Source organism: Cucumis sativus, chromosome 6 (genome assembly GCF_000004075.3).
Source record: "Cucumis sativus cultivar 9930 chromosome 6, Cucumber_9930_V3, whole genome shotgun sequence".
In the NCBI taxonomy this organism is placed as follows: domain Eukaryota; kingdom Viridiplantae; phylum Streptophyta; class Magnoliopsida; order Cucurbitales; family Cucurbitaceae; genus Cucumis; species Cucumis sativus.
Genome location: NC_026660.2, coordinates 5,881,824 through 5,906,289, shown reverse-complemented (window position 1 = coordinate 5,906,289; position 24,466 = coordinate 5,881,824). Strand labels below are relative to the sequence as shown.

Below are 24,466 nucleotides of genomic sequence, written 5' to 3'. Positions count from 1 at the left end.
TGATGATGAGACATGATTGTTGGGTTATAAAATAAATCAAAACAAATGATTAGTGTCAATTTCACAATAGAAAATTTGAACTTTAACATTTTAAATATAAGTTAGCAAAGTCAACGTCAAAGTTTCTTATAATCAATTTTGTAAAATCGGTTTTAGCGACGATAAATGTGAATAAATAATCATGTATTTCTTTTTAAAAAAATAGATCTTTAACTATTAAACGTTTTGTTTTTCAAGTTATTTTTACTTCTAATAGAAAATGTGTAAAAAATGCTATAGTTAATGAGAGGAAATAAAAGTAAATTTAAGAATGTGGAAAATATTTTATAACTAATGCAAAATGCACACTTGCAATATACCTATAACTTTTTTGTTATTATTTAAAATGAAATATAACAACAAATATGATAAAATAAAATAAAAAAGAAACTTTGTAATAAAGAAAACATTATTCTTATTTCTATATTAAGATATTTTCACAGTTTTTCTTAATTTTTAAATTTTAAAATTAAGATCACATCTAACAAATAAGATGTTCTCTCACACGTGATTAATAAGTCTTTTTTTTCTTTTTTTGTTGAAAACATCGTCATCTTTAATGCAATCTAATCAAACAATTCGTCACTCTTTATCTCTCGATAAGAATCATGTCATACTTTTGGGCCCTTCCTATTTTCAATTCTTCCCTACATCTTCATTTTCATTGGTCAAATATGTACATCATTCACATGAATTATACAAAATCCATATGGTATAGCAATGCATTCCATATGAAAATATTGGTCCTATATATGTGTACATATATATATATATATATGCAAAAAGCTATAAACCCTAATTTGCAAACTCTTTATATATTATACATGTTATTGTTTGACTATTCATTGATTCTTTTTGCTTTAACTATATATGGTTGTTGAAAAATTTTGCACATTATTATCAAAATTATGTCCTTAGAAAATATATTTTGATTCATCATAATGTATATGCACAAATCATACATGAATGGGATTTCAAATAATTTGCAAATGATTTAATAAAGTCAATTCCAATTATATTGAAGTTTGCATAATGCATGCATTGATATATAGTCTACCTAATTAATTTGGTATGCTAATTACAACAATTATACCTAATTAATGTGGGTCTAACTCCTAAAACAATTTAACTAAATCAATGTTCAATAATAATTTAATTAAATTAGTTGAATGCTAAATGGTATCTTGAAAAATGATTGTATACATACATTCTTATATATATATATATCCAAATTACAATATATATACAAAAAAAAAAAAAAAAAAAAACTTTGTAACAAAGAAAACATTATATTTTAGTTTCATAGAGCCTCTTGTTAAGCTTGGTTATATATATGTGTGTATATAGGTTATATATATGTGTGTATATGTATACGAATATTGATTACAATTTCAAACTTAAAAAAGTGAGATTATTTCAAACTTCAAAGAAAAAATAATCTCGACCCATTAAACTTGTGAATATGTATTGATTACAAGTACAAATTATCAATTGAGCTCAATATCCAATTCGATGAAATTGTAAGCCTAAATGTGAGCTTTAATTTAGTAGTAATTGATCATATGCACAGTCTCCTTAGTTTGAAGTCAGATATTTGATCTCTATACTTAAATATATTTTTACGAAAGGAACATATAAAAGACAATAATCTCCTCTTGGATTTTGTCTCCACAACACAAAGCTAATCCGAAATTGGATAGAAAGGGGAGCATTTGATGGAGAAACAAAGGTACAAAGTCATATCTACCAATTTTGTACCCTAAAATTATTTTCTTTAAATTCATGAAAGTGATATATATGAAGGTCCCATCCAACCCCCACAAAAACCTACTTCAATGTGAGGGAATCTTCAATTTTTTCCACATTCAATTTCCTTGCCTCAAGTTTTGTGGCCGAGATTGAATATGAACTTTCGAGTTTTGAAAGTGATATATATAGATAAAAGAAATTTTTAATTTCAATTAGACTTTTAAATCTACTGATCTTCTAATTCCAAACTAAAATATATTACATATTTTAATTATACTAACACGGTTTAATTAAATCATAACAAACAATTTTTTTTGAATAATTAATTTTGGTTGATGAACATTCAAGAAAAAATGGGCACCACCTCATTTTCTATATATATATTTAATTGTTAATATGTTTTTTTTTTTCTAAATACTAATTTTAGTTCTTTGAATTTGCTTAAACTTAAAGTTTCTTTAATATAATATTTTTTTCTTCCCTCCAAAAAAGAGTTTCAAATGTCTTGAATGTGCAAAAGGACAAATATATGTTCCTAAAAGTCCAATAAATGGACAATACTTTAGTTTTTTCTTCTTTCTTTTTTCTCTTTTTGTTTTGATTTTCTTCCTCAAAAGTGATATTTAAATGGACAAATTGTTTCAATAATTGAACTTCCCATGGCCTAAAATTAATTGAACCTTTCAAATACCCATTAAAAAAAATTATAATTAGATGTATCATATAGTTGGTAGTTCATAATATATATATTTTTAAGTTATATATATATATTTAAAAAATCTCCATATTTTCACACTTCAATAAAATGATTGAGGTGTTGGTAGAAGTAGTTTTATTTAATGTAAGAAAATGAAGTAAATTATTTACAAATATAGAAAATATTTTTAGGTTCAAAACAATGACCAAAGAGGTAACTATTCAAACTCTCTAATCTCCTTCATTAGTTTGATTTTTGTGTGTATTTTTCTAAAGTTGCATGATATATAAATCTTATTAGTTTGATCAATCGATAATTATGTGTGTTTGGTCAAAATAGGATTGTTGTATTCAAATATAATTTATGCACCTTAGTCTTTTTTTTCCAAAAATAGGGTTTAACACTAATGTGTTTGACTAATTTCCAATTTTATTATTATCTCTTAATAAACAAATTAAAATCATAATTAACTTTCAACTGCCTTTCCATGTGGTCTCATGTGTTTTCTCCCACAACTCTCTCTCTCTATTAATTCAGTTATTATGGTTGCTATGTTAGTTAATATTTATTTATTGCTTCTAAATGTTTATTATAATAATAATTATACAATTTAATCAATAATTAATTAATTAACTAACTAACTAATAATTCAAAGAGAGAGAAGGAAAATCTAGGTATTTTACTGAACTAAATTGATTAATAAAGGGTTGACTAAATTACAATATTATTTGATTATTGAGTGTAATTTTAAAGGCATCACATGGATTAATTAATTCCTTTTTCAAAAAAGAAAAAGAAAAACTGAATATTTACTGAATATTTTTGGGCGGTTAGGATCATTTTAAAGCAAACATAAAAATCCAAATCTGGCCAACTACCGCCCTTAGATATTGCCTGCCACCTATATATAATGCATCCCATGTGCTAATTTCTCTCTCTCTTATTCTTAAACTCAATTAACCTAATTATATTATTTGATTTAAATTGTTTTGTTTTAGTCTCAATTTTAAGTTAATTTTAGAAAAACTGTCAAGTAATTAGTGATATCAATGGATTATCGAATTTTAAATTGGTTACTTTTGAATTTTTTTCTTTTTTTTAGTTTAGTATGATATATATCAAATATATTATTAGACTCTCGTGATCTATAAATGAATAATTAATAACACTTCATTCAACTCATTCTTGAATTTTTATTTATATTTATATTAGACTAACAAATTAATTTTTTTTTTTGATTTGATTAATAGAGACTGTATATGTTTTAAGAGATAGACATGAGGTAGTTCACAAGTCAAACATGGAACAAAAAGTTCAAGTTGAATACTCATATACGTGTTTTAAGAGATAGAACAATATGAAATATGAAGAAAAATGATATATTGAGTTTAAATGAAATTTCACTACTTAAAACTCAACCCATTTCAATATTATTCATATTATTTCTTCAATGAGGTTAAATAAATTAATCAATAAGTGAAATACCAAGATCATTAATAAAAAAAAAAAAGTATAAATAAATAGGACAAAGAAGAAATGAGATTGCATTAAGTCAAAACTTCTCCACTAATATCTTAATTAGGAAGAAGAAAAGCAGTACTAGAGTGGAAAAGCACTTTTGAAGTGGGTTGGAGAGAGAGAGAGAGAGAGGTAGGTAGTTTAGTTAGTGAAAATAATTAAAAAGAGGATTAAAGAATGAATTAAGAGAGAAATTGGGAAGAGGGAAATGAGAGGAAGAGCATTAAGCATTAATAGAATGGGCATATGGGAAGCAAATTAGAGGGAATAAGGCATGCACCAACACACAACTAAAGGAATATGCATGAATCTCCCCTTTTTCTCAACCTCCTATGTACAATTTCTAATTACTTAACTTTGTTTAACCCTAAATTTCTAAACAAACCAATTTCTCTTTTATCTATAACCAACACCTCCTACGATTTGTGTGCAATTTTTCAATATCTAAACCCTTCTATGTATAATTTTTTATCTTCTTAATTTTGTCTTTTAAAAGTCTTTTGTATGATGTTCGTGTTTTGCGAATTTGTTGATTTTATTGTATTCAAACTTTTTACTAATGTTTAGAAAACTAACTAAATAAAAGATTTGAAATGATAAAATAAATTTATATATATATATGATCAATATCTTAGTTGAAAATTATTCCATAAAAAGGGTTGATACTAAACATATAACCAATTTAGTGTAAAAGGAAAAAAAAAAAACTTATGTAAAAGATAGGGTACCAAACTCATGGACCAAGTCCACGAGTTCAACAAGTCAAACATGAATGCCCCGTAAGCATGTCATCTCAGCTAGGTAGATATGGGTCTGGGTCCATGGTTAATACCTAACTCGTGGACCAGGGTTCGACACGTTTTTAGTCTAAATCATGGACCAAGTCTACAATTTTCAATTAACTTGTGGACCCATTCCATAAGCTTACTCGTATATATAACCCTAAAAAAGTTTTTTTAAAAAAGGTGTATACAAATTTTTAATAAACAAAAAAATATTATTTACAAACTCTTCAATCACAAGTTAAATTCAGAACATTAAAGTGGTGATTACTAAAACTTAAACAAGTTATTACCATATTGACAATCACGTTGGTGGGTTTCATTTAAAAACTTTAAATTTGATTTCAAAATCTAAAAATTGTGTTTTAGCTAGTTGAGAATTTGAAAATATATAATTTTTTTTTAATAAAACATGTTTAATTTACAAATTTAAAATTAAAAAAAAAAAAAGAAAAAAAAATGTAAGAATATGATTGATTATATAATAAAAATAATGGATATATAATATATGTAGATGCATATGGTCTCATCTTAGGGGTAGGAAAAATATTTGTCTTAGACAAACATATCTAATAATTGTTTCATTGTCAAATACATATCCAAGATTTTTTCCAGAGTTGTGTTCTTCTTCCTAAACATTGTAAGTTAATTTATATTGTAATTTCATCCCTCTAAAATTTTAAACTTTTCAATTTAGTCCTGGTATATTCCAAAATTTTCTTAAAAGGTCACTTCATAAATATTATATGACCTCCGTTGAGAAGGAACTTGTGGTCAAAATTTTGTAATTACAAACCGAAGCTTAACGTATTTCATTCATATAAATAGAGGTTCAAATACATTTTCTTATAGTTGTAAATATAACAATTAGATTCAAAATAATTAAGTACATACCAACATTATAAGAAATTATAAATATAGCAAATATTGATAGACTATGTTGCAAATAGATCTATCATTGATAAATTATAAGAGTTTATTAGCAATATAAGTTTATCACTGATAGACTTTGCTATACTTACAAATTTTTAAAAATTTTCTATATACTTAATTATTATAACTACTATTTTTTATTTGACAAAACCTATCTGTTTTAATTTACAAATTCTTAAATGAAAAATAAGTAAAATAAAAGAATTTAAACTTCTAACTTCAATCAAAATGGATCAATACTCTTCTTTCCATTTGAAGCGATGTTATCGAATTTCTTCTTTTCATTTGAAGCGATGTTATCAAATTTGACACACTTGCAAAAATAACAAAAATTTTGTGATAAAAATAGCAAATTTAAAAGCTAATAGTGTCAATTGAGCTAAGCTCATGTTGGCAATTACTTGTTATATTTGACTTATTCATCATATTAAAAAAAAAGAAATAAACCATTTTTTAAATGTTTTTGGTAATTTTTCATTAAATTATTTAGTTAATAGTGAGTATTTATTGTAATTTTTTAAAATAGGAAATAGACATTTATAGAATTATTTAATGAATGAATGTAGTAGAAGAAGAGAACATCCTTTTGGTTGCCCTAAGCACACATGCCAAAATTAAAATGGTAAATACATTGGGGAATTCAAAAGTAATAGATATAACTTTGAAGAACTAAATGATGTGTGTGTAACAGCAAAGTCCATGGGAATGGAAGAAGGGGCGGCACCTCGATTTAAGATATTCTTTTTTTTTTCAATTCATTTAATTTAAAATACTTCTTTTTAATTCTTTTTTTCTTTTTTCTTTTTTCTTTTTAATTTAATGTTCTTATTTATTAATTATTAATTATTTATATTTTATTTATTGAAATGATCAAATCAATAATGGCACAATTGAAGGGAATGTGGCAGATGCAATGCCTCTCCTTCTAACATGCCATCTTTATCACTAATCCCTCTTCTTTAATTTTCTTCTTCTAAATTAATTAATGTATCTTCCTCTTCTCCAAACTCGTTTTTCCCACCCACTGTATTTATTCATCCCGTGATCTTTCGATTACATTTTCAAATGTTTGATTTTGAAAAATGAAAGTCATTCAAAATAGATTTTTAAATAAAAAGAATTTTAGAAAAAAAATTTTTTAAAACCAATACAAATGGATCCTTAATTATCTTATACTAATATGAAAAAGTCATCGTTTTATATCTATTAGTAGCATTATTTATTTATTTCCAAGACGAAGATCGTATTAATTCAGGATAGAATTACACATTGATACTTGAATTAGTTTTATATTTAGTGATGTTTTTTCTTATTGCTAGCTCTTTGGGGATATTATAATATAGTGTAAAAGTGGAAGAAGAAGAAAAACTATAGTATCTCATGGCTCTTAACTATAAGTCCTAATAATCTTTTGTAAAAGAAAAGATAACAACAATAAAGTCTAATATATTATATATCCATCCATTTATATTAGATTTCCTAAATTAGGAGGATCAATTTTAATTTCTGACCACATATTTGTTGAATTAATCTAAACAAATATAAAATGATAAAAAATTAAAATTGGCAATGATTTAAATCATCATATAAAAATATGTTTTCTTATTTCCTAAATTAAATTGATAATTCAGTATAATAATTGGGATGATTTATAAAATAAAGATACTAAGAGGGTTTGTTTTGTAATTATTTGAATATAATTAATGTGAAAATAGTGGAATAAGTGTAAATTGAAGAATGAGGTAAGCCACATTGTAGCTTAGCTAGCACAATGATTTAAGATTAAGTTTATTAGTTTATATAAATAACCAATACTCTTTTTATAATATGGTTTTATTCATTATATTATAAAGTATGAAATGTGAAGTCCATGTTGTATTGCATGTGAGTTAACCTATATATATACACATATATAATGTATGGATTTTTAGAAGTTGTAATTATAAGTTTAATTAGGATTAAATAATTAAGTTGAACTTACATTAATTACAATAGTTTATATTCTAGAATCTTCTATTTTAAGTCTCCCTCTTTCTCTCTCTCTTCATGTGAAAGTTATTCCAATTTTAATATGTATAAGAGAAAAATAATTATACAATTTTTTTGTTTGTTTATTTTTTAGAAAAAAAGACTAATATGTAACCAATCATAACAAAGACAAATTGTTGATTTTGGCATTTTGCATTGTATTTATATATATCATACTTTAAAATGGTAACCAAACGCTACATCTAATCTCATGCAACTCTCGACTATACAAAAATAACCGTTAAACAATATTTAAGCATATTTAATGTTTTATGTCATGAAAGTCTAATTATAGTGTTATTGGAGAATAATTCAAGAGGTAGAAAATTTTAAGATGTAAAAAGATAAAATTAAGAACTAAATCAGTATGAATTGTAGAATTAAAAAATTTATGATAATAGTATTTATGTCACTACATTTTATAAATTACAAAAATAATAAATTTAATAGTCGATAATCTCATGATTACCATTTAATATCACTAATTTTGTCATATTCGCAATATGCAAAAAATAGATGTCATGAGCTGTCTTTTTTTAAATGTTTTTGTCCAATTTTCCTAACACTTATATGATGAGAAAGGTAATAATTTTTTTTCCTCTAAACTAATAATAAGAAAGAAAGAAAATATTTACAAAATATAACAAATTTCATATTCTATCGATAATAGATAGAAATAAAAGTCTATCAATATCCATTAATATGTATCGTTGAATATACCGACCTCTTAATAGTTTTTATTAAAGTTTTTCCAATAAATACATATTAAAACTTAGTAAAAGAAAGAAGAAAAAACCATGTTTGACCAAAGTTTTATGTGTCTTATATGTATATATATATATAGTCATTTGTGTTTGACAAAAAGAAAAAAAGAAAAAAAAGAAAAAAAAGTCCCATGTTCTTAAAGTGATGATAATAGCATATCTTGGTACCAATCATAGTTACAAAGATCATAGATCACAAAATATCTAAACACATGAAAGAAATATTCCCACCTCTCTTTAATTCCTTTAATTTAAGTCCAATTACTAATTTTAATTTACAACCCAAAATTAATAATTAATAAGAAATATGAAAGAGTGAGTCACCATGAATCACATGAAGAGAAAAACAAAAAACAAAAAACAAAATTAAAAGAGTGTTTTTAATTATGTGGATTTTCTAAATCTTTCCCTAACCCTTTAATATTATGCCCTTTTAGATTCTTCAAGATTATTCTTTTTTTAATTTCCTTGTAATTATCTTAATTATATATATATATATATATATTTCTCCAAACAATTCTCATGGTGTGTTTATGTGACACATACCCATCTCTTATTACTTAATTGTATTTTTATTCAAATTAATTCATTATTTCTAAACTTGGAGTAATAATTAATTTTGTTTATTGTTGCAATGTTTGTGGAATTGCATCTATGTTTGATCTCATTGTGACATATAATAATGGAACCACTAATATTTTAGGCTAAATTATATCAAAATATTTTTCAATTTTATACTCAATTAAAAAAATCTCTCTAAATTTCAAAAATTGCAAATATTGTTCATTTAAAAAATTACAAATCCTTTAGAATTTTAATTTTAAAGTATAGAAGTACTTTTCCTAAGAATATTTTGTATAATTTAGATTAATATATAAACAAATTGTTGTTTTAAAAGATAAGAAAGTGTAGAGAGAGCAAATAATTATGGAGTAAGAATAACATAAAAGTTAAAGGAAAAATTCAAAACTCATATAATTGAAGGATTAAATTAGCTTAAAAATGAGTTAAATTAAGGATTAAATTAAGGAATTCTTATCCACAAAGGGGTGAGGTTGAGAGAGAATATGGGACTAAAAATTAATATATTGAAAAAACTATTTGCAAATCTAATGGGCCCTTTTATAATCATGAACAGAACCTAACCCTAAATATATTATTAATTTACTTTCTTGATTCATAATTAATTATTAATATATATTCCCTTTCCACCCAAATTCTACCAGAAAGTATATATTCCTCTCTTCATTCTCATTGACCAAAATTAATTAAAGTGCTTCCCTAATTAATAATCTTAGGTTAAAAACCATTTCAACAAAATTAATATTTTCCCTTTCCTGCATATAACAATTTATTTTCAAATTGTAAAGTGAACAAAACAATCACAAATTTCAAATTGTTAATTTCATGAAAGATTAGAGATTAAAAGTTTTTGAATAAGTAGTAATTGTCTAGAATTTAGTCTCTATTATGAATTTTTTTTATCAAAATCAAGTAATAACTTTATCTATATACAGACTAAATGGTTAATGACTTTAATGTTAGACCATATGATAAATAAAATGCAGTGATTAGGCAAACGATTAGAATATGATGATAATGGTTACAATAATCAAGCTTTAACATCACTAATTTATTAATAATCGGTATATTAATTATGGAACTAATTAAATTTGAATGAAAAGTATATATTTTTGGTCCAAATAATAATGCATTTGGTAATAATTTTGAAAAAAAAAATCCATCTGTCATATATTCCAAGCAAGATATGTAGGTGTCTGTCACATTCATGAACTTTATTTGAAACAATTTCAAGATGCTCTCTATAAATATATATATGTGTGTGTTTGGTAAATAAAAATGGTAATTATATAAATAAATATTATTTTTGCAATTTGCATACAAATATATTATCATACAAATTCTTGAATACAGCATATCACATATTTGTTTACAATAATGTATTATTTTATAATGCCCTTTTGTAAGGTATCACACCCATCAGCCTTATCATAAGCATTAACTTTTTAGAAAAATGGAAGAATGTCCAGTGAATCTTTATACTTTTAAAGTTTTCTCAATTTTTAATTTTAGATTAGGTTGTGTTTAACCATTTTCTTCTTGAAAAATATTTAGGAGATCACTCGAAACAAACACTTAATTTTAGAATTCATATAATTGATATACGTAAAATGAAAAACAATCGATGTACTCTTTTGGTCGTCTACTTGTAAATTGTGAGGATCTCTTTTACATTCAAGGGTAATTGTAACTTATGATCATTTCAAGAATAATAATAAAGGATATAACGATATTTTAAAAAATTACAAATATAGCAAAAATATAGCTGATAAACTTGTATCGTTGAAAGACTCGTATAATCTATCAGTGATAAATCAATATTTACAACATGGTCTATCGGTGATAGACTTCTATCATTGATAGAATTTGACAAATTTTGCTATATTTGCAATTTTTTTAAATGTCACTAAATACTTAATTATTTTGAATCTAATTTTGTAACTATCCTTTTATTCAAATGAGATATTAGTTCATTGACATACTCTTCCTTAACTCAGATGTATTTTTTCTGTGGGTCTATTCTTTACGTTCACAGGAATTCTCCTATCTTAATTGTACGAGAGGCTTGTTAAATTTTTTGAAATTTACTATGATTAAAAGAAAAGTTTTCAAGCATTCTTTATACTTTCCTAGTAATTTAAAAAACCAAGTAAAGTTTTAAAAACTAAAATAAGAAGTAGTAAAGAAAAATATTTTTGTTATTAAAATTTAACTAAAAAACAATCATTGAAAAAAAAATTAAAAGGAAACAAGGGTAAGTTTAAAAAAAAAAGAAAAATTTAAAACGAATCCATTAGCCTAAAAAATTAATTTTACATATAATAACTTGATGTTAATTGACATATATTTTTAACTAAGTATCTAACATAAAATTGAAATTTCACAATTTGAGGACAAAAAATTCAATTCATATCTAATAGATTAAATTAGTTTTACTTTTGTTTAGATTGAATAAACTTATTAAACACAAAACTAAAAGTTGCTAAATTTATTAAACATCTATATATATTCAAAATGCAAGGACTAAAGTAATAAAAATCTAAAATTGAAGGACTAAATTTACAAGTTAAAACATTCAGGTATTTGAATCTAAATAATGAGCAAATTTTGGTTGGCAGCTGTGTATATGTTTGAGCATCTTATTTTGCTCGAGATACTAATGTTCTCATACATGATTTATTAGTAATTATATATAAACAAACACTATTGATCTTTACAAATCAGTCCACTATTATACCTTTATATATACATATATATAATAAGCATATAGTATTTTTAAAAAATTACATAAAAATGCCAGCTTATTGGTAAGGTTGCATACAAAAACCAATGATTTTTTGGTTTCTTCAAACCTTTTTTGTTATACGCGTGACTGAGAAAACTCACAATTAATTATTATCACACTCAATTTTTTTTCATAGAAAGTATTAATAAAATATATGAACAACTTTTCAGGGTCATTTTTAAAAAAATAATAATACTAAATGAACAATTATTTATTTAATTATTCAATTTTTAAGGAAAAGGGAACCTTTTTAGGATTTGAAAAAAGAAAATGGGTAGGGGGGTGGAAAAGTGTATATTCCCATGCTAAAAGTGGAAAGCTAGGGCAGGCTTGTTCATCAAATTCCAAGCTGGGTGTGGGAGCATTGCAAGGCTGGTTGGGTGACTGCTGGTAACAAGAACAAACCCTAATTTCGCATAAAAGTTCCCTTCCTCAACTTTCAAAATATCTATTTTAACTCTTGAATATATGTTTTTGTTGAGATTTGTGTCTATTAGATTGTTGAACTTTGACTTAATTATAAATTTGTAAAGTAACCTATCTTAGAATTACTTACTTGATGTGGGACTGTGCGTCATAACCAATTGTTGTTGCTCCAATACATTCTCAAGGTTGTTGTTAATACATAATCTCCAAGGCAATCTCATCTGTTTATTAAAAACAATGGTTTTAATTAATATAGTTCAAACATCAAAATATAATGTAGTGTAAATTGGCCTACCTTTTCCTAATAGATTATTGTGAGTTTAAATATCTAGTCATATATATATATATATTGAGCAAGATATTTAAATTGAGGTATGTCAATATTAACTATGAACATGCACAAAAATGATATCATCCTACCATATAGGAATATCCTGTCCCTACTTAATTTTGACTAAATAGCTAATGATTTTATTTTTATATGAACACATTGATTCTCTCTCTCTATCATATTATGTAATGTTGCATAATTTTTTGTTGGTGTTAGGTATGTAAAGTTGAGGGGTTTGATGATGAGAGTGAGAGGAGCAATTAAGTTGGGAATGATGATAGAATACTACTACTCCTTTACATTTATATATGAGTTTCTAAAAAAAGAAAAGAAAATGCCAAACCCCATATAATAGGGCTCCAAATCTCACTTTTCATGAAAAGGAGTTTGAGATTGTAATTTCAACAAATATATATAATATTAGTCCCAATGGCCACATAACCCTTCTTTTTACACTTTCATATCATACCTTTCACCGTCTAAATCTACCTCATTATTACCTAAATGTACCTTTAGCTTCATTCTATGTCTCTTCTTTCTTTTTAAGATTTACATACAACCAAACACTTCTGGCCACCTAGCATGTACATTAAAAGAAGAGGAAAAAAGAAGCTTAAATCTTTTAGGTTTTTAGGTAATGATACTTTAGTTCTCATGGTTTAAGATATGTGTATCCATTTAATGTAATTCACTGGGTAATATTATCAATTTAAGTATAGTTCAATCGATAAGACATTGATTACCTTTTCAAAAGTTGATATCTTGATCTTCATTCTTGCGATTGTTGACCTAAAAAACATAAGTACAAAGAGATATATAAATTATATTTTATTTTGAATTGAAAGATAGTTAATTTGTCCACTTGTAACTATAACTTTTTTCAAAAAGTGCTTAGAGATGAGTGTTTCACTTTAATACACTTTTCTAAAACTTAACCTCAAAATCACTGCTGAGGAATACACTCTAAAACTAAAAAAAGTACACAAAGAACATAATTTTCTCCGAAATATAGAGCCTAGGAAGAAGTTTAGTCATTAGTGACTTTTCCAGAGAGGAAAGAAAAGAAAAGGAAAAATTCATATGATATTAAAATTTAAAAAAAAAAAAAAAAAAACATAAAAATATAGAGTTAATGTTTTATCAGCATAGATATTGAAGTGTACCAGTTGGCAAGATGGGTGGTGTGAGCCATAAAACAAAACAGCCTTTCAACTCAAACAAAATTTCAAATTCCCTTTGCAGCTTGGTTTTTTTTGAGGTCCAAAGATGCTGACGTGTGGCCCCCTCACCCCATGCCCTCCTCTTCCTCCCTCCACGTGGGATCTTTTCTACATGTCCCAGTCAGCATTATAACCCCTCCCCCCATTTATCTCTTCATCATTGCCATTAAATTTCTCTGCTGGGGGCTCACCTGATTCAACTTCCTTTGAAAACTCCATCTCTCCCTTTCATTCCTCCCTTATTCTCTTCTCTCTCTCTCACACTTGATCTGATCCATTTACTGTCACTACAGACCCGACCCGATTTAACTCCGGATTAGATTGCCCACCCTCTTGTCTAAGTTTGTTTTGGTCGAACAATTGCAGGGTAAAGAATTGAACCATCTATCCATATAGATTTAGCACTCACCCTCTCCATGTGTGGGAGAAAATTTACCTACGATGGAATAATTAATGATTAAGATTAAATATACAGTTTATGGTGGGAGGCTTTCTAACATTAAATTCTTAATGAAGAGTATGAACTAATGTATTAGTGAGATCTAATATTATATTGGGAAGGGGAAGAGGGAATAAGAAAATAAAATAATCAAGGGGTAGGCAGAAGCTTATGATTTGAGAATGACCCTTCAAAGCTCATTGACTCCCACTTCCATCACATGCATCTCTCTCTCAACCTCTTTCTCTTTCTTCGTTTAGTGCCATCCAATTCTCCTTATTTAAACCCCCTCCATCCTCCTTTCATTCTCATCCTCACCAAAAATCAGAATTCTCCTCTCCTATTCCCAAAGCCTTCAAACTTTACTCACAATCTTCTCTTACAAACAAAAACACTTCCAAACATCTACCTGTTTCCTATTGGCATCCATCCTAAAGAACACAAACACAACCACAATTGTCAATCAAACAAAACAAAGTCTTTGAGTTACCTCAGTAGTGATGGAGAACTTGTTTCGTCTTGCCGATCATGATGACTTCTTCTCTCGACGTTGCATCTGGGTTAATGGTCCGGTGATCGTTGGGGCTGGGCCATCAGGGCTGGCTACAGCTGCTTGTCTTAGAGAACAAGGGGTACCTTTTGTAGTCCTTGAACGAGCTGAATGCATAGCCTCCCTGTGGCAAAAGCGCACCTATGACAGACTTAAACTTCACCTTCCAAAGCAATTCTGCCAGCTCCCAAAACTCCCATTCCCAGAAGACTTCCCTGAATACCCAACCAAGAGACAGTTCATTGAGTACCTTGAATCATACGCCAAGCATTTTGAGATCAACCCACAATTCAACGAGTGTGTTCAATCAGCAAGGTACGATGAAACCAGTGGCCTGTGGCGCGTCAAGACTGTTTCAACAGCTGGCTCTGCCCGTAACGAGGTCGAATACATTTGCCGGTGGCTCGTGGTGGCCACAGGCGAGAATGCTGAGCGCGTAATGCCCGAAATCGAAGGATTGAGCGAGTTTTGTGGTGATGTCTCACACGCTTGTGAATACAAGTCTGGAGAGAAGTTCACCGGAAAGAAAGTGGTGGTCGTTGGCTGCGGCAACTCGGGCATGGAAGTTTCTCTAGACTTGTGCAACCACAACGCCTCACCTTCAATGGTGGTCCGAAGCTCGGTAAGAATTAAAACAAACTAAAATATCATTGTTCAAATATGTTCAACTCAATGCAATTTGAATCTTGTACTTTTGATTCTAATGGTGTTTGCTTCCTCTGTTTCCAACAGGTCCATGTCTTACCAAGAGAGATCTTTGGAAAATCTACATTCGAACTAGCTATTACGATGATGAAATGGCTGCCCCTCTGGCTGGTTGACAAGCTCTTGTTAGTCCTGGCATGGCTGATCCTTGGAAACATTGAAAAATACGGCCTCAAACGGCCATCAATGGGGCCATTGGAACTCAAAAACGAGATAGGAAAGACCCCTGTTCTTGACATTGGAGCGTTGGAGAAGATCAAATCCGGTGACATCAAAGTAGTTCCTGGAATCAAACGGTTCACTCGCAACCAAGTAGAGCTTGTCAATGGCCAAAAGCTCGATGTAGATTCAGTAGTTTTGGCTACTGGGTACCGCAGCAATGTCCCTTCTTGGCTTCAGGTGAGGCAAACGTTCAGTTTAAACTTAATTTTTTTTCACAGAGTAATTTCGTCGAACATGTAGTAGACAAAAAAAATATTACCACCATTCTCAAACATAACTAACGAAACATTTTTCATTCAAATGAACAGGAAGGCGAATTCTTCTCGAAAAACGGATTCCCAAAAGCAGCATCACCACATTCTTGGAAGGGAAATGCAGGGCTTTACGCAGTTGGGTTTTCAAGAAGAGGGCTATCTGGGGCTTCATCAGACGCCATGAAAATAGCTCAAGATATTGGAAATGTATGGAAGGCGGAGACGAAGCAACAAAAGAAGAGAACAACTGCTTGCCATAGACGCTGCATTTCCCAATTCTGAAAACGGCTGCCATTGATGAATTGAGCTACACAATGTAAAGAAGAAACAATACAAATAATCATACTGTACAAAGAAAAAGGGAAGAAAAACAAAAACAAAAAAATAACCATAGAAACACAGCCCTCTCCAAAGGCCCATTTTGACAAATTTGTTTTGGGCATTTTGTAAAAGATGGAAGATGAGGCTTTTTCTTTTTTTTCTTTTGGAATGTTCCTTCATTTGTTCATGGAATGTAGTTGTAATTGACAGTTCTTTCTATTGTTCTTTTCATCAACCATTCTTTTGGTAACGAGTCAAATCAAATCATCATTGCCTTTCATACATTGGATCATTTCCATCCCAAGAAAATGTTATTCTTTTCCAATTATCTTTCTTCATTCTTCCCATTCTTTGTTTTCTTGCAACGTCGTATTCGAAAAGGATGAATAATCAAAATTATTGTTACTCGTGTTCATAATCTGTGTAGGTGAAGATTCAAATATCTCATCTTTTATTTGATATTTGAATTGAGATAGAAAAAGAATACTCAAAACCTCTTTTCTTTTCTTTTTGCATACAACAATTATCACAACTTGAAGGATATTCTACTTCTAGAGAGTAAGATCATGAGAATACGGCTAAATCAAGTTTATTTTGTCAATAGTACAATATTAAGGGTACAGGCGAATACAACTCAAGTTACACTCATCTTTATGCATCACTTCAATTGCAATGGAAATAGTGCTTAAAGAAAGAGGTTTATCACATTACAATTTATGATTGAACATTTAGATAAGCTACACATGAAGTTAGAAGTACACCTTTTAATGTTTATTCAACTCTTTACTTGAAATTAAGTTCAGATAAAAAAACGAACATGGACATAGTTCAACCGATATAAAATATATATTCAATCAAGAGATCAGACGTTTGAATTCTCTCTTGAGCTTTAAACATTGATTTTAGAAAATAAAAAAAAAAATAGTTAGAGATTTCTCTCTCTTCAAATGGAATAAAAGAGAGACCAGTTGAAGATGAGGGGATGAATAATCTAATGGGTTTGACCCCAATACTTAGTGAAATAATGCATGATCATTAGCATTTGTTGGCATTGGGTTTGCACATGGAAGCCCCCAGTTATCACACTTTCATTTCAATTAATTAAAATTTCAACCTTTTTTTTCTCTCTTACTTTTGCCTAAATTTGGAAATACATTTCATGGCAACCACCTTTTCAAACTTTCCCTTTTCATTATTAGTTTCATATATTCAACATTTACTTATTATTATTCTTACTATTTGTACACCTTTCAATTTCATCACATTTGAGAGTTGATTTAATTCAATATTGCAATTTTACCATCTATTCAAATTTTAAGATAATACTTTACCCCAAAAAATATCAAATATTGTAAATAAATTAATCTTTTTTAAACAAATTGAGTGGTTTATTTAAGTAAATGTTTAAATTAAAAGAAAAAGAAATTGGCGTCGCCCGGATTCGAACCGGAGACCTTCAGTGTGTTAGACTGACGTGATAACCAACTACACCACGACACCTGGGATGGTTGAACAATTTTATTTTACTTATACAAACCTAAAAATAGAAATTGGGCCAAGCCCATTAACTCAAAGGACACGTAAGCTTGTTTAATATTGACCTATTTATGTACGAATGTTTACAAATATATAATTCTTTATTTATTTATTTCATTGCCTTTAACAAAATTACATCATTGTTTTCATTTTTTTTATTTTCCTTCTTTGATCGAGATAAAATATTTGGGATGAGAGATCGAGTCTCTGAACACTTTTAGATATGAAGGTCACATTAATATCACTGAACTAAACTTACTTTTGTGCATTTTAATTTTTTAAAAGACCATGTGATATTTCAAAACTTCTAAGTTGATTAAGATATGTCACAGACTTATATCCAATCCCTTTGAATTCTCTATCTGTTTTGACTCGAATTTAAGTAAAAATTAATTAACGAGTGCTATCCATTTCTTTTTGCACGTTATCCTAAATCATGCTCAAAAAATCTTGTGGAGAAAGTCAAATACAAAAAAATTAAAACCACAACCTATGGTTTCTTAATATTGTGCGAACATCATTAATGCTAATAAATCTTAAAAAAAAAAAGTCAAATATAAATTTTGGAAAAGACCATGATCTATTTTCAATGCCTTATAATGAGGAGGAAAACACAAGATAATTCAAATGCTCATTGCACTTCTCAACTACCATTTTTATGAGCAATTTTTAATATATTTGAAGTTGATTCTTAACCTAATTCTGAAAGCTTTCTTAAGATTTCATCACATCAGTGTTTTCAATTCTATATAATTCATGTATATATATATATATATGTATATTCTCAAAATAGGTTGGGTTCCACGAAACAATTAAAATTCGTTGTTTTTTTTCCAACTATGATAAAATTTCGTAAGGTATATAAATCTACCCGTTAGGTAGAAAATCTTAAACAAATCACTGAATGGGTTTTTGCTTGCAATATGGTAAGATATCTTGTCATATAGAGATTCTCAAGCATTTTGATACATGAATTTTTCATATTTCCTACTCGAGGATATCCTCGTACATACATACATATCTTCATTTGCATTATATATTTAAAATAAATATTCAATTATATATATATATATATATTTTGTAATTCTTATTGTTTTTAACCCAAAATTTAAATTCAAATCAATATTTAATTTTTAAAAAAAATCATAAATTGTGATACATTATTTTGTTAGGAAAATATTCAAATTTGATAAAATAAAAAAGGTGAATACAAGTTTAGATCCTAACAGTGCCATGAAAATTGGATCGAATAAGTTGGTTTCGTCCAATTGGATCCATAATATTTGAATTGTAAACATATGGGCTCTCTGGACCCAAAAACCAACGTCTAATTTATTGGGCCTAAAGGGCCTCCAAACCCAAGCCCACGTTGTAATAACAACACAAAACAAATTAAGGGTAGTGAAGTTATATTAAAAATTAATGGCGTCGCCCGGACTCGAACCGGAGACCTTCAGTGTGTTAGACTGACGTGATAACCAACTACACCACGACACCGTTTAATGACTAGTGTCATTGTTGTGTTATGATTATGATTTTTGTAATAAGGATGAAATATAACATATTCTATATAAACACTCTTCGATTTCTTTTTGCAAAATTTTGAAGATTATTTATGATTGGGTTTTGTCAAAACAAAAGTTATCCTAATAAACTTTAACTTATGGTTGCAAAAGATTATATAAATATTATGAGTGAAGAGAATGAGTCTAGAACAAGTCTAAATAGTAAAAAAATGTGGTTTGAGAAAACAATTACATAATAAAGTAAAGTCTTTATTTTGATGCCTTAAATATAGTTAGTTTACTTTAGGAGGTCAAAAGTAAAGTGAAAGTGAACCTTTTGATAGGTTACAACAAATTGAGAAGATGAAGAATTGGAGCTTGAGCTTCAAATCAATGGCGGTTCCTTCCAATTTCACCTCCTTTCCTCCTAATTCTCCTCGCCCTCTTTCCTTCTTCTTTAAAGCTTCCGTTTTTCCCCTTCCCTTTTACAATTCCTGCACTTCCAAATCCATTTCCATCTCGAAACACAATGCCTTCACTGGCTTCACAAGGACTAGACCCATGTCGATTCAATCCGTTTCTTCTTCCTCCTCCTCCTCCTCCTCTTCTTCTTCTTTTGGTTCTAGACTTGAGGAGAGTGTCAAAACTACAATTACACAGAACCCAGTTGTTGTTTACTCCAAGACTTGGTGTTCGTGAGTTCAAATCTCATCCATCTCATCTTTATATTTGTAATGCTTTTTGTTTTTTAGATTTCCTTTATGTCCTTTTCATGATTTGGGTTTTCTTTGATTTGTTGGCAATATTTAGAAATTTGATCCTTCCTTTTTTTTTTTTTTTTTTTCTCAAGGTATTCTTTTGAGGTTAAGGCGTTGTTCAAGAGGCTTGGAGTGCAGCCATTGGTCATTGAATTGGATGAATTAGGTGTTTTTTCTTTCGCTTATTTTAATACTTGCTTCTAAACTGAGGACTATAATCATTTTCTTTTCTTTTTTTCCTTTATGGTGATAACTCGATTTCCTGTTATATGTTCTAACTCAATTGTTAACTTGAATTTTGGGATTAAGTGGTTAGCTAATATGGCATCAGATTAGGAGATTCTTAATTTGAGCTGAATTGATCCCTGGGATGTTATTTTCTCCCAAATTCGTGATGTTAATAGTTCATTTGTTGGTTTTTATGAATCAAAGTGATGACCCCATATTGATCTATAAAACTTTGGTGGATTAATATGGAGCTCCATGTTTCGTTTTCAAACCAGCATGAGTTTTTCATACCATTTAGTTTTCTTGAATCCGTTTATGCATTTTGTAAGCTGACAAGTTTTTTTTCCGTTCAGGTCCCCAAGGGCCACAATTGCAAAAGGTACTTGAGAGGCTTACAGGACAACATACAGTACCAAACGTTTTCATCGGTGAGTATTGTGTTTGGAACTTTTAGCTCCTGTTTGACAATCATGGTTTTTTAGAATTGTGCTTGCTTTTTCACAATTTCTTCATCACGTGCTCATCTTTCTTAAGTAGACATTTGAATGTTAACCCAAATTCTAAGAACAAAAACAATTTTTTGAAAACTGTGATCAATATGTGGTAGTAGAATTTGTAGGCTTAATTTGTGAATATTCTTCATTGAAATAATATCTTCCGTAATAAATGACCATTTGATTCATGCAAAAGTTTTGCTTTTAACGGATTTGTTTTTTTGTTTAATCTCCATCGAGTACCTTTACTTATGATCCCAATCAATTCCCTTTGAACAATATGGTCATCAAGAAATTATAATGGTTGTCTATAAGCTGAGAACAGAAGCACCTAGAGGGGTTTAGGATTCTAGATCTCAATAAATGAATAGAGAACAATGTGGTAGCCCCTCGATCCCGGAAAACTTGACTTGGCTGAATGTGCCTTGCATGAGCTAAGATCTGATCATGGCATGGTACACTCTGAAGAATGGGCTGGCTGGTGCTCATAGTAGGTGGCATCATGTACACATAGTAGGTGGCTGGTGCTCCCACACTTACATGAATGGATGTGCTTGTAAATAAACAAAGACATTTAGTTTGAGTAAGGTGTCTGTGCCCAACACATATTAGACACCGAGTCGAAAACACACTTCTATTTCTTTTTAACAAAATGCTTTACAAACTGTAAAAAAGTTTATTTGCTATTGAAAGCTGCCCGCCCCTCTTTAGAAATGCAAGTAGGAAACATGGTTTTAAAGAGTTGGGGATAAAATATCCAAAAACTATGCCGGACCTCAATAGAAAAAATACATTCACGTTGCAAATGGTTCAAATCTTCCTTTGTCTTCTCACAGAAGAAAGTACTATTGATTTTTGCACACAGGTCTTTAAAGAAGTCTATGCTGTTAAACCTTTCAAGAGGAACTAGCCACATGAAATACCTTATATTTATCAGAATTCTTACTGTCCGAAGCATAGGATAGGAAATGGAAAAGGGTGGGGGTTGCAAATTCAATTGAGTATGCAAAGTTTGCAAAAGAAAAAGATCTAAAAATCAGTATTGCAAATAAGATAGATGAGCTCATAATCTTTTCTATTCTTTTAGGGCGAGGTCCAGTCCTATTAAATTTGTTTCCTCTTTTGTTTTTTTCTTGAAATGAGCTCATATTACTAAAAGCCTTGTTCGTTCATCACATTTTCACTTCTTCCTTGGTGAAAATCTCTGTATTTATCATAAACAACCAAAAAACACATAAAAATGATCAAATAGCTCAGCTATACTGTTGTATTGGTTCCTCTCCTGCTATGAAAAGGAATGTCCCTTGCACTCTAGAGAGAAAGAGAGAGCTGATTCCCTATACTCTTAAACTTCACAACCTTTTTATAGGAAACAATATTCAGAAAAAGGTGACAAAATTAGGTGACCTAAGAACAAGAGAATTTAAGAGCTGTAATTACAAACGAAATTAGTATGCCAACAGGGGTCATGCCTGCTCCATTGGCTAGGGTTTGGGGTCTCTTAGTCATACAAGCTTTATTCCGAAAGCCCTCAAGCACAGGTGCCCTCTTGTATAAGGGAGCGAAGCTCTGAGTCCCAGTTATAAAAAAAACGAAATGAAAAAAAGTATGATTTGTACACCACTAAGAGGCATTGTGTTGTATGCATTACGTTGTACAAAAAGCCAAAAAGACTCAAGGAGAGGAGAGGACTTGTCTTCAAATACTCTGTTCCTTTCCTCCAAAGGCCCCAAATAAAAGAACACACTACACAACGCCAAAAGGACTCTTCCCCTATCACTAACAACCCTTCCATCAAGCGTCTCCAAGAGCCAACCATCAATCTTCTTAGGGAGGCAGAATATAACTCCAAATTCCTTAATTAGCGTACGTTGCCACAAAAGAGCAATGGAGGGACAAGTAGTTGGGATTCTTCCTCATACAAACATTTACAACACACGTAAGGGTAAAAGTGAGAGGTCTCAATATCTCTCATTAGGGAGAGCAGTAGGCCACCAAAACAAGAGAGCGATGAACCCAACACCTTCTGGCAAACTAACAATACTACTGCCCCTTCGTGTTGTTTTAAATAGCTACTACCATTTTATTTATGGATGTTTACTCATTAGTTATCATTGTTTTATTCATGGTACTGATTGTTGTTTAAACTCACATTTCTCTCTGTGGCCAGGGGGCAAACATATAGGTGGTTGTACAGGTACATTTTTACAGCATAAGTTTATATAGAAGCTTTAAATCATTTAAAGGAATTATACATTGCATCACTTATATGGTTAACCGATTTCGTGCTTGCTATTGTGATGCAGATACTGTGAAACTATACCGAAAAGGAGAACTCGAACCTATGCTATCTGAAGCTAATGCTAAAAATTCAGAGACATAAACCTCAAGGCACATTTTGTTTTCTGAGCCATTTGGTGACTGACCTGTTGTTGATGTTCTCAATTCTACCTCAAGAGACACTTGTGTTTTTAGTTAGGAAAATGATGTATGTTAAGCTATTTGTGGATGAATTTGTTACAAGGAACTCCAACTTCTGCCATGAAATAAGAAAACATTTTATTACCATTTGAAAAATTGTTTTCTTGACATTTGTTTTTATTGAGATTTTTCTAAAGTAATAAACTTTTTCCTGTAACTCCAAGATGGTATATTTCTAACCAACAACTGAACAGTTATTCACGTTTGCTTAGTTTTATAACAAAATATATATTTTTTGATGTTTTAAAATGGTAAAATTACTTGAAATATTTACAAATATAGTAAATTTATATAATCTATCAATGATAGATACCGTTGACACTTTGTTTGAGTTTCACTTGTCCCATGAAATAGTTTAATATTATTTAACCATGACATATCGACGTTTTTAAATATAGCAAAATGAACTAAAATATTTATAAAACATAACAAAACTATAGATTTTATTAACAATAGACATTGATTATAGACATGAAAATATCTTAAGTAGTTTTATCATTTAAAATATTTTCCACGACATAAATGAGGCTCCAAAAGTCGATGAATATTTAGTTATAAAAAAATATATACCTAATTTTGAAAGGTAGACCAACTAGTTTTGAGAATATAATAATCATTTAGGAAAAGTTGGTGACAATTATTAGTGAACTTTTTGGAGGAACAAAAAAATATTCAAAACCCATATTGAAAAATTGCCGTTTTTTATGTATCCGTTGCGTTTGAGTATTGATGTCAGTCATCAGACCCATTGTTTGTTTCCACGAAGCTTCAACTTTTTCCAGTCCCACCCCCCAAAATATACTTTCTCTACTTATAACTTAATTCAAATTATTTCCCCACAAATACAATTACATTTACATACACATCAGCACATAACGGTTCAAGAACCATTACATTAACTAAGTTAAGTGAGAGATTAGATTGATTTTAACTAAATAATGTGTCAATATTAAAATCTATTTACACTTTGAGAAGAGTCGTGAAATGTCTTAAAGAAAACGCGTTCAATGACTTAGCATTCATTTAATAAGTTTTTGTTTTGCAGTTAGATATTCTGTTCAAACGACCACCTGTTTGAGCAACAACCAACAAGGCTTTACATCTACATCGACCTATTTG

The 24,466-nt window shown here is 29.1% G+C and overlaps 2 protein-coding genes, 1 long non-coding RNA gene and 2 other non-coding genes across 5 annotated transcripts; 2 read left to right on the top strand and 3 right to left on the bottom strand.

Moving 5' to 3' along the window:
• Window positions 1–11,719: 11,719 nt before the first annotated feature.
• LOC105435767 lies at window positions 11,720–14,918 on the bottom strand. The gene is made up of 4 exons (XR_004217221.1): window positions 14,784–14,918; window positions 13,798–14,290; window positions 13,378–13,423; window positions 11,720–12,524 (listed from the first exon to the last, which is right to left on the bottom strand). It is a non-coding gene; the product is annotated as an uncharacterized LOC105435767 (long non-coding RNA).
• On the top strand, window positions 14,460–16,629 carry LOC101208872 (probable indole-3-pyruvate monooxygenase YUCCA8). Its single transcript, XM_004140537.3, has 3 exons — window positions 14,460–15,465; window positions 15,576–15,947; window positions 16,079–16,629. Exons 1-3 carry the CDS (start codon window positions 14,794–14,796, stop codon window positions 16,304–16,306), a joined length of 1,272 nt encoding a protein of 423 aa, XP_004140585.1. The 5' UTR covers window positions 14,460–14,793; the 3' UTR covers window positions 16,307–16,629.
• A 1,142-nt stretch (window positions 16,630–17,771) lies between these two features.
• On the bottom strand, window positions 17,772–17,845 carry TRNAV-AAC. Its single transcript has one exon. It is a non-coding gene; the product is annotated as a tRNA-Val (tRNA).
• Window positions 17,846–19,304: 1,459 nt separating this feature from the next.
• TRNAV-AAC lies at window positions 19,305–19,378 on the bottom strand. Its single transcript has one exon. It is a non-coding gene; the product is annotated as a tRNA-Val (tRNA).
• Window positions 19,379–19,680: 302 nt separating this feature from the next.
• On the top strand, window positions 19,681–23,443 carry LOC101210016 (glutaredoxin-C5, chloroplastic). The gene is made up of 5 exons (XM_004140623.3): window positions 19,681–20,081; window positions 20,237–20,310; window positions 20,726–20,800; window positions 23,037–23,063; window positions 23,173–23,443. Exons 1-5 carry the CDS (start codon window positions 19,750–19,752, stop codon window positions 23,247–23,249), a joined length of 585 nt encoding a protein of 194 aa, XP_004140671.2. The 5' UTR covers window positions 19,681–19,749; the 3' UTR covers window positions 23,250–23,443.
• The last annotated feature ends 1,023 nt before the right edge of the window (window positions 23,444–24,466 follow it).

Excerpts from the sequence above, each read along its gene's own strand:
- LOC101208872 (XM_004140537.3), top strand. The coding sequence starts at position 14,794 with ATGGAGAACTTGTTTCGTCTTGCCGATCATGATGACTTCTTCTCTCGA. Across the intron at positions 15,466-15,575 it reads CAATGGTGGTCCGAAGCTCG|GTCCATGTCTTACCAAGAGA; the intron begins GTAAGAATTAAA and ends TGTTTCCAACAG. Across the intron at positions 15,948-16,078 it reads ATGTCCCTTCTTGGCTTCAG|GAAGGCGAATTCTTCTCGAA; the intron begins GTGAGGCAAACG and ends TCAAATGAACAG.
- LOC101210016 (XM_004140623.3), top strand. The coding sequence starts at position 19,750 with ATGAAGAATTGGAGCTTGAGCTTCAAATCAATGGCGGTTCCTTCCAAT. Across the intron at positions 20,082-20,236 it reads TACTCCAAGACTTGGTGTTC|GTATTCTTTTGAGGTTAAGG; the intron begins GTGAGTTCAAAT and ends TTTTTTCTCAAG. Across the intron at positions 20,801-23,036 it reads AGTACCAAACGTTTTCATCG|GGGGCAAACATATAGGTGGT; the intron begins GTGAGTATTGTG and ends CTCTGTGGCCAG.